Genomic DNA, 13,295 nt, shown 5'->3' with positions numbered 1-13,295 from the left:
ACAGATATGTCTATATATGGATGTTTGTGTGTGTGAATACGTGTGTATGCACGTGTGTGTGTATGGACATGTATGTCTGTAAAGAGATGCATATATACGGATGCGTGCATATGAATGTGTACAGATATGTCCACATGTGGATTGTGTGAATATGGATGTATATGGACGTGTGTACCCCACGGACATGTGAAAAGATATGTATATATGTGGATGTGTGTATATGAATGTGCATACAGATATGTCTACATTTGGATGTGTGTGAATATGGAAGTGTATGGACTCTGTACAGATATGTGTACAGATATGTCTATATATGCATGTGTGTATATACGAATGTATGTACAGATGTGTCTACATGTGGATGTTCGTGTGTGTAAATATGGACGTGTATATGATGTGGATGTGTATGGACATGTGTATGGGTATGTCATATGTGTATGGATGTACGTGTGTGCACACGTGAATATACAGACACATCCTTATCCCTCCCTTTTTACAGAAACAGATGCTCGCTCTCCACTCTGCTCCCAGCTTTTCCTGCTGACAGGCACATTCTAGCGATGGCTTTCTCCAGTCTGTATCAGAGGCTGTGCAGTGCTCGTCAGAGCTTCCTCAAGGTTCACGTGAACAGGGTGAACACAGAATTTCTCACCCAAACCAGAACACTTTGCAGTTAAAGAGAACGCTAGTTGTAAATGTGTCAGGTCACCAGGCGTAAACTGGGGTCTCCAGGCAACCCAGGACCCAACCCCTACACACTAGCACGAGGGGGCACTGAACAGAACACTCTTGCCTAAACCAACCTTAAATCCCATAAGCTTTGAGACAAGTTGAACCCAAGCTCTGGGACTTCATATTCGTGAGCTCATCTGCCTCAGTTTCTTCATCTTGTATGGGGTTACAGAGAGGACTTGAAGGGGGGACCTCCTGTCTGCTGAAACAGGCTCCAGCAAGTTCCGGAGTTCCGGCTCTTACTGTAATTGTGATAAGTCTGGGGCAGGTGGAACTAGAATTTCTCCAAAGGCAAACATTTCCAGGCTGCAGGCAGCTCTATAGGGACCAGCAGGAAGGTCCACGGGGAGGTAGAGGCAATCCGTGCTTATATATTTAGCAAACGACTAGAAGTTCGAGGGCCCCTGGGAATTCTGAAAATGAGGCATAAGTCTCACCCATTAGGCAGGTGGGGCTTTAGGAGGAAGACAGCTCTCCCCTGACATAGGTCTTCCCCCCACCCAGGCTGACGGCAGAGCTGGAAGTGGAGAACGTATTTTTGCAGCAAGACATCCAGCTCCGGCTTCAGACGCTCCACTCCAGACCTCTCTGAGAAGACACTGGAAACTGAGGCAGAATCAGGAGATCCACTGCCGAAGGTGCCCAGCGATCATGCCTGGTGGGATCAAGTCTAAAGCTGCTATTTGTACCCTGGCTGGAGTGCAGTGGCATGATCTCGACTCACTGGAACCTCCACCTCCCAGATTCAAGCAATTCTCCTGCCTCAGCCTCCCAAGAAGCTGGGACTACAGACATGCACCACCACGCCCAGCTAATTTTTGTATTTTTAGTAGAGACAGGGTTTCACCATCTTGGTCAGGCTCGTCCCAAATTCCTCACCTCAAGCGATCCTCCCGCCTCAGCCTCCCAACATTTGTATACTTTTTGAAGTCACCGATCTGCCTGAAAAGTGGATGGAAGTTTTCAACCTTCTTCGCAGGATGGAGGGCAGACACAAAACTTCAACACAATGACAGGGGCTTCAAACGACTAAGTTCTGTCCAGGTACCCTTGGGTAAGAACACTAGAAAAGCACCTACTAAGATGAAAACGAGCCTAGACAACATAGTAAGACCTCATCTTCACAAAAAAAAAAAAGAAAAAGAAAAAGAAAAATAGAAGGGCATGGTGGCACAGGCCGTAGTCCCAGCTACTTGGGAGGCTGAGGCAAGAGGATCACTTGAGCCCAGGGGTTTGAGGCTGCAGTGATCTAGGATCACTGCACAGAATAAGACCTTGTAAAAGAAAGAGAAGGCGGGAGGTGGGCAGACAGGGAAAGGAGAGAGGGGTAAAGAGACTGGGAGAAGACATGGGAGAAAGTGGGCGAAGAGGTGGGAAGAGGAAAAGAGAGGGACTAGAGGGAGGGAAACAGAGGGAGAGAAAGGAAAGAAAAGGAAGAAGGGAAGAAAAGAGAAAAGAAAAGAGAAAAAACATATAAACCTTGTGGCCAGGGAATTCCATTGTTAAGAATTTACTCTGCAGAGAGAACGGTGTTCACGCCAGAATATTTGTAAGAGCAGAAACCTGGAAAAGACTCAAGAGTCCTTCATTATTAAACTAGCCGAATAAATTCCATTCCACGGACTATTACACAGTAATTTGCGCTACACACGAGGCACTTATTTTCTTTAAAGTGGATATATTAACTCCATGTGCTGACTGTGTGCATAGATCATCTCAGAAAGCAATCACCAAAAAAACCCTAACAGTGGTTGGCTTTTAGGAGGGGTGGAAGAGAGGTTTTAAGTCTATACCAGCACCAACCAATAGAAGTTTCTGCAATGAGGACAGTGTTTCAGGGCCACATGAAGCTGTGGAACACCTGAAATGTGGCCCATGCAGCCAAAGAACCAAATCTTTAATTTTCTTTAATTTTAATTCATTTAGTTTTTTTTTTTTTTTTGAGATGGAGTCTCGCTCTGTTGCCCAGGCTGGACTAAAGTGGCATGATCTTGGTTCACTGCAACCTCCACCCCCCGTTCAAGCAATTCTCCTGCCTCAGCTTCCCAAGCAGCTGGGATTACGGGAGCCTGCCAACAAACCCGGCTACTTGTTGTATTTTTGGTAGAGATGGGGTTTTGCAATGTTGGTCAGGCTGGTCTTGAACTCCTGACCTCAGGTGAGCCACCTCTCTCGGCCTCCCAAAGTGCTGGGATTATAGGCGTGAGCCACCGCACCCGGCCTCACTTAGATTTCAATAAACATGTGTGCCACTGGCTACCATATGGGAGAGTCAGTTCTATCCCCTTTCATAACTTTTGAAATTTGAATCATTTAAATGCATTGCCTATTTAATTGTAGAATTTAATAGTATTTAGATTGAATTAATCTCAATGAAATCTACAACAGAATTTAAATTGTATCAGCGCATGCTGGTCTAAAAAGATTGCCAAGGTATATATACGTATATGTGTATTACGTGTGTGTGTGTATATACAAGCGAGCTCACGCACGCACACACACACACACACACACACAAACACACGTTTTTGAGACGGAGTCTCACTCTGCCGCCCAGACTGGAGTGCAATAGTACAAAATCGTCTCACTGCAACCTCTGCCTCCTGGGTTCAAAGGATTCTCCTGCCTCAGCCTCCCGAGTGGCTGGGATTACAGGCACACACCACCACACCCAGCTAATTTTTGTATTTTTAATAGAGCTGGGGTTTCACCATGTTGGCCAGGCTGGTCTCCAACTCCTGGCCCCAAGTGATGCATCTGCCTTGGCCTCCCCAAGCGCTGGGATTACAGGCGTGAGCCACGGCACCTGGCTGCCAAGGTATATTTTTGAGTTAAAAAAAAGAAAAAAAAAGTCTTTACAGGTTAAAGAAGAAAAAAAAAATCACAAAAACTGGGAAACTGGGAGTGGAGGCTCACACCTGTAATCCTAGCACTCTGGGAGGCCAAGGTGGGCAGATTGTGTGAGCCCAAGAGTCTGAGACAGCCTGGGCAACATAGTGAGACCCCATTTCTACAGAAATATAAAAAAATAGCCAAGCATGGTGGCACATGCCTGTAGTTCCAGCTACTTGGGAGGCTGAGGTGGGAGGATCGCTGGAGCCCAGGAGGTCAAGGCTGCAGTGAGCCATGTTTGCACCTCTGCACTCCAGCCTGAGTGACACAGCAAGACCCTGCCTCAAAAAAAGAAAATAAAAATAAAAAAACAAAACTTAAGCATGACAATTGGGTTTTCATGCTATTGTATGATATGTGTGTCCCTCAAAACTTGTTACATCATCACATCACTCACCTGATGTGAAAAAGACAAAATAAAACCGAGAAACCCAAACTACAAATATTTGTAAATCTATAGGGTTACAGGTTGTACTGTGTCTCCCTGACAGCCTTCACGGGGGCGGAGAAAAAAAAAAAAAACAACACCTCGATTTCAGACTCCTGGCCTCCAGAACTGTGAGAATAAATTCCTGTAGTTGAAGGCACACAGTTAGCGTACTTTGTTAAGGCAGCTCTGGGAAATGAATACAGATTTCTCAGGGCGTGCATCAGTACTTCTGTAGGAAATTTGGGACGTGGCATGCTCTGACTTACAATTTATACCTTTCTCTATTCTGAATTCTTTTTTTGAGAGACAGGGTCTTATTTTGTCACCCAGGATGGAGTGCAGTGGCAGAAGCATGGCTCACTGCAGCCTCGACCTTCTGGGCTCCAGCAATCTTCTTGCCTCAGTCTCCTGAGTAGCTGAGACTACAGGCAGATGCCACTGTGCCTAGGTAACTCTTTTTAACGTTTTGTAGAGACCAGGTCTTGCTATGTTGCCCAGGTTTATCTCGAACTCCTAGCCTCAAGTGATCCTCCCAAGTTAGCCTCCTAACTTTCTGTAATTACAGGTATAAGCCATCACACCTGGCTTTTTTTTTCTTTCTTTTTTTGAGACAGTCTCTCGCTCTGTTGCCCAGGCTGGAATGCAGTGGCATGATCTCAGCTCACTGAAACCTCTACCTCCTGGGTTCAAGTGATTCTTCTGCCTCAGTCTCCCAAGTAGCTCGGATTATAGGCACCCGCCACCACACCCAGCTAATTTTTGTATTTTTATCAGAGTCAGGGTTTCACCATTTGGCCAGGCTGGTCTCGAACTCCTGACTTCAGGTGATCCACCTGCTTCGACCTCCCAAAATGCTGGGATTACAAGTGTGAGCCACCGCATCCCACCTGAATTCTTAAAAGCATGTTTTTGTGTTATTAATATCCATTTTTAACATCAATGACGGTGGGATTTGAGCCCATTTTTTTCTTGTTTTTACATTTCTGGGTAACAGAACTAACACTTGTTAACTGGCAGATAGAAAGGGAAGATCCCAGAGGTGGTGGCAATAGTTAACAGGGCTCTGGGACGGGGGCAGGAAATCCCTGGGGAGGTGGCAGGTGCAGAAACAGGTGGGCCAAGGGTGTGGAGCAAACCTTGATGTAGTAGACGTCCCTGTCATCCAGTACCAGCTCCAAGTGACCCGTGTGGGCACTCCCAAGAGCCTCCATCTTTCCTGGGGGTGCAAAACAAGAGTTTAGAGACAAGGGTTCAACATCTGGATCTGGCCCCTCCATCCCCCTGGGAGTACTGCCTGCCCTTTTTTTAATCTCTGTGCCTAAGATGCAGCACCTGTAAAATGGGGCTGGATTTAGTGCTGACCTCAGGAGGTCACAGACAATTCTATGAGCCAGCTCACTGCAGGGGCCCTGCCCTGGGTGTGGCACCGAGCAAGGGGCGCAGTGAACAGGGAGGGACGTTGACATTACCATCCAGCTCGATTTTCTTCTTGGGATGGAGAAGTTTGAGCCGGAACTTGCTCTGGGGCAAGCTGTAGCTGATGTCCACCCCGACGTCCCTCGGCACTTCTGACCCGGGCGTGCCCATGAAGACGTGGGCTGTGGCTTCTTGGGGGAACCAGCTGTCCTTCTGGAAATAGCAGAGTCTTCAAGATTGAGAGCCTCCACCTCTACCCTTCAGACACTCACACTGTTCTCCTCACAATTCCCCAACCAGGAATTTCTCAGGCTTGAAAATCACCTGCAGAAGTGTAAAGCTCTGCAGAACAGCCCAGGACCATGTCCACAGGGTCGCAATTTATTCAGCAAACGGCCAGGGAGAAGCAGCTGCTTCTGCAAGCTCTGCACTTCCTCGCTGTCACCTGAGGGCTCCAGAACATTGCCCTCCAGCACTGCCGCCAAAACTCCCAGCACCCTAGCCCAAAGGGGAACACACTCTGCAAGTACCTCGTGCTCTGGGGCTCCCTGTGGGACCAGGCTGAGGCTGCAACTTCACCTGAAATTGCACACCTCTCAGCATCTTCCCCCGGCCTTTCCTAATTTCTCCACTCTTTCTGGGTCCCCTGGAGCCTTTTCGTAACAAATCACTTGTACCCCAGTCCAAGGCTTGGGTCTCTTTTTGGGGAAGTGCAGCCTCAGCCACAAGCCCCGTTCTGAAATCCCACGTCAACGTACATTTGTTCAACACCAACAGAGATGCGTGCTGCTGCGTGGAAGATGACTGAGCATGAGACACGCAGTCCCTGACCGCGTGGAGCCTACGTCCTAGAGAAGAGGCACAGGACCACCAGACACAATAACGCGTAAGACGGCAGCCGCCGGTGAGTGTGCTGGCAAAGTCAGTGGTTTAGGGGCCCTGACCGGGGCACTGGTCTAGACAGGGAGGCCCAGGAAGGCTGCCTCTGAGGGGTCCCATTGAGGGACACTTGAAAGGAGCTAGGGAGAGAGTTAGGTGGATATCCCGGACAAGAGTGTTCCTGGCAGGGGAAACACCCAGTGCAAAGGCCCTGGGGCGGGCATGTGCGTGGCCTTGAAAAAGGGGCCAGTGTGTCTTCAGGGCAGCGAGTCTGGAGGAGAGTCAGGCAAGGAGGCCAGCAGGGGCGGGACTGCCAAGGGCCTGTGGGTCATGGTGTCTGGCTTCTACTCTAAGGGTAACAGGCACCATGGCGGGGCAGTCTACGTAGAGGAGGGACACGATCCAGCTGGGATTGCAGAGGGCCCATGTGGCTGCTGGTGAAGATGGTAAGGAAATCAGAGTGGGAGGTGGAGGATCAGACAGGAGGCCGCCGAGTGCCTCCTCTGGACCAGGTGCTGATGACACAGGGGTAAGTAAAACAAATGCTTGTCAGGCGCATTGGCTCACACCTGCAATCCCAGCATTTTTGAGAGGCCGAGGCAGGCGGATCACCTGAGGTCATAAGTTAGAGACCAGCCTGACCGACATGGAGAAACCCCATCTCTAATAAATTACAAAAAAATTAGCTGGGCGTGGTGGTGCATCCCTACAATCCCAGCTACTAGGGAGGCTGAGGCAGGATAATCGCTTGAACCTGGGAGGCAGAGGTTGCAGCGAGCCAAGATCATGCGATTGCACTCCAGCCTGGGCAACAAGAGTCTCTGTATCAAAAAACAAACAAAAAAAACCCTCAATCTGCTCCCAGAAACTGAGTCACCAGCGGAGAAGACAGACATTAACCAACTAGCTTCACTAAGAAACAGAAGTGATCAAAAGGGAAGAAACGTGGTTGTCTTAAGGCAAGTCACAAAAGAATATGATGTGCTCTGGGGTAACCTAGGCAGGCTTCCCTGAGGAAGTGACTCCTGAACTGAGATCTGAAGACTGATTTCGAGTTAATGCATCATACAGCCCCAGATGGAGAATCAGTATGTGCAAAGGTCCAGAAGAAACCTACAGCAAGACCAGCACAGCCCAATAGCCCCAGAGAGGAGCCCCACGTCCTTTAGGGTGAGCCCAGTGCTGACCTAAGGAGACCCACAACATGGCTGAGAAACACGGGGCTGTTGTCTAGGGCCCACCTGGGGCTGCAGGGTATAGGCAGCTTCCAGCAGGTACTGTCGGAGCCCTGGGTCCTGTTTCTGCAGTGTCACGGCCGCAAACACAGGCAATGAGAGCAGGTAGGGCTGGCCAGGCACCGGCCAGGTCACTCCACTGCACAGCCGCCAGCCCCAGGTGTAGGACACTGCAGAGAGAGGTAAGCAGGCAGCACTGGTCAGTGGAGACTCAGAGGGCTCTGGGCATGGGTGCCCGCCGCTGCCACATCAGCAAAGAAAGCTCTTCTCTAATTTCTTCTGAGGAAAGGCACGATGTAGACAGGAATCCCGTGAGGCAGTGGTGTGTAAACCAGGGTTTCTCTGCCTCAGCATTACTGACATTTGGGGTCAGATCATCTTAGGTGGGGGCTGTCCTGTGCACTGTGGGATGTTTCGCTGAATCCTGGATCCCCATCCACTAGATGCCAGTAACCCCTATCAACAATCAAGTATTTCTGCACATATTACCAAATGTCTCCTAGGGGGTCAAAACTGCCCCAGCTGAGAACCCCTGGTAGACTTTTTTTTTTTTTTTTTCCAGACAGAGTCTCGCTCTGTCACCCAGGCTGGAGTACAGTGGCACAATCTCGGCTCACTGCAACCTCTGCCTCCCAGGTTCAAGTGATTCTCTTGCCTCAGCCTCCCGAGTAGCTGGGATTACAGGCGCATGCCACCACGCCTGGCTAATTTTTGTATTTTTAGTAAAGATGGGGTTTTACCATATTGGCCAGGCTGGTCTTGAACTCCTGATCTCAGGTGATCTGTCTGCCTCAGCCTCCCAAAGCGCTGGGATTACAGGCGTGAGCTACCGTGCCCAGCCCCTGGTAGACTTTTTAAAAAGAGTGTCAGGCAATACTGTGTAGAACACAGGCTCTGGAGCAAGAATGCCTGGTTCAAATTCTAGCTCAGCCGCTTCCCAGCTATGTGACCTTGGACAAATTACTTAACCTCTCTGGGTCTCAATGTTTCTTTTTCATTATCATTGTTACTACTCCTCTGACTCACTGTAAGGGCCTCAGTGTTCCTCATCTTAAACTGCTAATGACAATAGTTCCTGCCTCACCGCGTAGCTGTGAGGATTAACAGGTCAGTAAGTGTTGAGAGCAGCACCGGGCCTACAGTGATGTCTTTGGTAGTAACACTTATCCCAATTATAAAAATATATTTGTTGGCTGGATGTGGTCACTCACACCTGTAATCTCAGCACTTTGGGAGGCCAAGGCGGGTGGATCACCTGAGGTCAAGAGTACAGGACCAGCCTGGCCAACATAGTAAAAGCCTGGCTCTACTAAAATTAAAAAAAATTAGCCGGGCGTGGTGGCAGGCACCTGTAATCTCAACGACTCAGGAGAATCGCTTAAACCCGGGAAGCAGAGGTTGCAGAGAACCGAGATTGCGCCACTGCACTCCAGCCTGGGTGACAGAGGGACACTCTGTCTCAAAATAAATAAATAAATTAATTAATTAATTAAAATAAAATAAAAATGTACTTGTTGCAGGAAATTAGAAAAAAAATTAGAAAGCTCAGAAAGATTTCTAAAAATTTTTTCTGTATTATATATGTTATAGTTTCATAAGTTTATTTACAATTCCAAATGCAACTTAAATGCAAAAAAGAAAAATTATCAAGAAGCAAAATTTGTATATCTTCATTAAATAGAGCCCTCCCCAACCTTACTCCAAAAAAAAAAAAAAAAATTTCGAGATCTGCTATTATTTGGCACATTTACTTCCTGTCTTTCCACCCACTTGCGATCATATTCAGTGTTGCTGGCTTACACCTGACATTATTATTAAAGAAGTTTCTCATTAAAACAGCTCTCTCATAATGGAGTTGAAAAGTTTGGGAAGCCAAAGCAGGTGGATCACGCGAGGTCAGGAGTTCAAGACCAGCCTGGCCAATGTGGTGAAACCCTGTCTCTACTAAAAATACAAAAATTAGCCGGGCTTGGTGGCAGGTACCTGTAGCCCCAACTACTTGGGAGGCTGAGGCAGAAGAATTGCTTGAACCCAGGAGAGAGAGGTTGCAGTGAGCCGAGACTGCACCATTGCACTCCAGCCTGGGCGACGAGAGTGAAACTCTGTCTCAAAAAAAAAAAAAGTTATGCGATATGTCAATAACTTACCAACCCAGGAGCCAGCAAACATTCTTTGTAAAGGGCCAGATTGTTTGTTTGTTTAGTTAGTTACCTAGATAGCTAGCTAGAGACAGAATCCTCCTTGGTCACCCCGGCTTGAGTACAGTGGCATAAACACAGCTCACTGCTGCCTCGACCTCCTGGGCTCAAGCGATCTTCCTGTCAGCCTTCCAAGTAGCTGGGACCACTGGTGCATGCCACCATGCCTGGCTAATTTGTTAATTTTTATTTTTGTAGAGACAAGGTCCCACTGTGTTACCCAGGCTAGTCTTGAACTCCTGGACTCAAGGAATCCTCTCACCTCGGCCTCCCGAAGTGCGGGGATTACAGGCGTGAGCTATCCGCCGGCCAGATAGTCAATATTTTATGCTTTGCAGTCATAGAGTCTAGCTTGCAACTACTCAGCTGTGCTGTTGTGGGACAAAGTGGCTACAGGTGATATGCAAATGAAGGGGGTGTGCTGCGTTCCCATACCACTTTATTTCTGGACACTGAAATTTCAATTTCATGGAGTTTTCATGATATGAGATATTCTTCTTTTGACTCTTTTTAGCCACTTAATATAAGAACCTGCCCTTAGCTCACTGGCCTTTATAATTAGCTATTTTGCCTACTCTGGAATATTTGAGTTGCTTCCTATTTTTTGTTCTAAATAATGATGCAACGAACATCTTTGTGCACAGAGCATTTTTAAGTGATTTTGGTTTGCTTTTATAGGGTAGAATTCTAGAAGCATTATCATTGACTGAAGTGGTTGGTAAAGGAAAATGAAGTTGGGTGCAGCGGCTCATGCCTGTAATCCCATTATTTTGAGAAGCCCAGGCAGGTGGATCACTTAAGCCCAGGAGTTTGAGACCAGCCTGGATAACATGGTGGAACCCTGTCTCTACAAAATACAAAAAAAAAAAAAAAAATTAGCTGGGCAGGGCGGCGAGTGCCTGTAGTCCCAGCTACTCAGGAGGCTGAGATGGGAGGATCACTTGAGCCTGGGCAGATGGAGGCTGCAGTGAGCCATGATTGCACCATTGCACTCCGGTCTGGGCGACAGAGACCCTGTCTCAATAATAATAATAAAAGTACCATCTCGGGATCCCAATTTGCTATGCCAAAAGGAAAAAATTAATCTGGAAGCTGAGTCATGCAAGAAGCTGCCTTTTCTTTTGTTCCTAAGCAGGTAGCTACAGATAAAAGGTTAAATATTTGCGCAGCTATTCTATGTTCACCTTATCTTATGTAAAGTGTTGATTTATTGAGCAAGTACGAGCATGTAAGTGACTATTCCCTTCCCTGTTCCTTTTCCCTTGCAGCCTGTGGATTCAGTCATGTGACCATACCCTCCCTCTTTCCCCTCCAGCGCGCTTTTCCCCTTTAAACAAAGGGAGGGAGAGCATTAGGACAAATACCTAATGCATGCGGGGCTTATAACCTAGATGATGGGTTGATGGGTGCAGCAAACCACCATGGCACATGTATACCTATGTAACAAACCTGCATGTTCTGCACATGTATCCCAGAACTTAAAGCAAAATAAAAATAATAAATAAATAAATAAATATTGAAGCTTTCAGAATCATCTCTGGAAAAAGGCATAGACAACAGATTGCTCTGTGGATTTGTGTTCCTTTATTTCCAAGCATGTCCTTAACCTTGGCAAAGTAAACGTTTAAATTGATTGAAACCTGTCTCAGATACTTCTTGGTTTGCAGAATATGAATACTTTTAGGGCAGAAGAGCAACTCTGGGATCTGGAGCCGGCATTTTTCCCTTCAACCCTGGGATGCCCACCTTGGTACGATGGCATGGAGGCCCTGCTGCCTACCTTCCTCACCAGTACAGGACTGGACCTCAGAAGGGCCAGGGACATGTCTGAGGCTCCTCACGCCATCCCTGGTGATGAGGTACAGCTGAGAGCTGGGTAGGGAAAGAGGACAGTGTCAGACGTGTCATTTTCATTCATTCATTAGACAAGTAACACCTTGAGCTGCCAGAGCTTGGCACAGGGGCAAATTCTACCCTGAGCGGGGCCAGCCTTTGGGCAGTGCACACGCTGGTGGGGTGACACTCCATGGACACAGGGACAGATGCTGAGGACCACAGACAGTGACAAGTGCTGTGAGAAACCCACACGGAGGACAGCATGGCACAGGGCTGTCTCGGGGATAGAGCAGGGCCTCCTCTAGCTGGGGCAGGGGGAGTTCTCTGCAGAGGTAACTTTTGAGCAGAAATCCAAAGGATGAGAAGGAGCTATTGTTCCAGACAGAGGACACAGCAGGTGCAAAGGCCCTGGGGTAGGAACAAGTTGGCTGCTTTAGGAACATGGAAAGAAGGCTGGTGGGAGGGGCTCAGGATAGAGGGGGACAGTGAGTGAGGGGCAGGGAACAGGGGCAGATGTGAGGAGGGAGGAGGGAGATGGGCAGAGCCCCCATGGGGCAGGACAAGGGAAAGAATGCAGGTAGGTGGGGCAGCCTGGACTCTCACTCCCTCTAAAATTGCCCCTCTCCAAGAGTCACCTCCCTAGGGGTCACAGACAAGCATGCCCCAGAGGGACTCCAGGAAAGAGCTGAGGGGTCTGAAAGTTCTCCAACTCTCACCTCTCAGCTGCCCACGGTCCCTGTCAGACACACCCACCCTTCACAGTCAACAGACACACATGCTCGTGGACACACACGCATTCCCACAACACACTCACTCCTCACTGACACACTCACGGACACACCCTCATGCACACAGCAGCTCACATGCACTCTCATATGTCTGATCATGTGTACTCAGACACAGGCTCATGGGTGCACATACTAACACACATGCATACTAATGTCACATCCACACCCATGCACATCCCCATGCACACACGCAGACATGTGATCACACACTCACATGCATGCATGCACGCACACACACCACACACCTGCTCACCTGCACCCTCGCACTCATGGTTCCCTTCCTGCCGGCACTGGGCACCCACCTGAAGCTGAGCAGCTCCACGGTCTCCTTGGGCGCGTTGAGATGCACCTTAAGGTCCCGGCCTTTCTGCACCTGGATCCCGCCATCCAGGCTGGCGGCACCGCGGACGCTGGTCACCCATCTCAGCCCGGCCTGCCCCAGGGCACCCGCTGTGCCCATCTGAGCCGAGATCTGGAGCAGGGCACTGAGGGACAGGCATGTACCAGCTGCATCCCAAGGGCCCTGGGGCCACAGACCCCACCTGCCACCCCCAGCAGCCCCCTGCACTCCTGAGCCACAGCAGCCCCTCCACCACTGCCACCACAGCCACCCAGAGGCTGTACATGCACCAAGCACTTTCCAGTCCTCACCTGCACTAATCCCTCTTACGGATAGGGAAACTGAGGCTCAGAGAGGTGAAAGGACCTGCCTAGGTTCCATGACTGGGACAAAGCATGCGGCTGGGACACGTGAACCCTGGGTGTCTAAGTCCCAGCCCAGGCTCTTCATGCCAGAGAGCACCCAGCCTAGGGCATCCACATTCCCCATGTCAAACCCAGGGCCCAAGGACAGCTCAGCTGAGGGGCTGGGGACAGATGCTCAGCAGCA

At 48.9% G+C, this 13,295-nt stretch overlaps 1 protein-coding gene and 1 pseudogene across 1 annotated transcript in view; one reads left to right on the top strand and one right to left on the bottom strand.

Annotated features, from left to right (window-relative positions):
* LOC129016230 (uncharacterized) overlaps positions 1-13,295 on the bottom strand; it is a 151,490-nt gene that overhangs the window by 87,804 nt on the left and 50,391 nt on the right. Inside the window, exons 19-23 of the mRNA XM_054455393.2 lie at positions 12,709-12,891; positions 11,563-11,654; positions 7,591-7,754; positions 5,524-5,683; positions 5,191-5,270 (exon numbers count right to left, since the gene is read on the bottom strand). Of these exons, the coding sequence (XP_054311368.2) occupies positions 5,191-5,270; positions 5,524-5,683; positions 7,591-7,754; positions 11,563-11,654; positions 12,709-12,891 (679 nt within the window). The remainder of the gene's footprint in view (positions 1-5,190; positions 5,271-5,523; positions 5,684-7,590; positions 7,755-11,562; positions 11,655-12,708; positions 12,892-13,295) is intronic.
* On the top strand, positions 3,934-4,027 carry LOC129016428 (small nucleolar RNA U13; annotated as a pseudogene).

This window comes from Pongo pygmaeus, chromosome 18 (genome assembly GCF_028885625.2).
Source record: "Pongo pygmaeus isolate AG05252 chromosome 18, NHGRI_mPonPyg2-v2.0_pri, whole genome shotgun sequence".
NCBI classification, from domain to species: Eukaryota; Metazoa; Chordata; class Mammalia; order Primates; family Hominidae; genus Pongo; species Pongo pygmaeus.
Note: the sequence above shows the minus strand (reverse complement) of the source record. Positions and strands in the feature narration are given on the sequence as shown.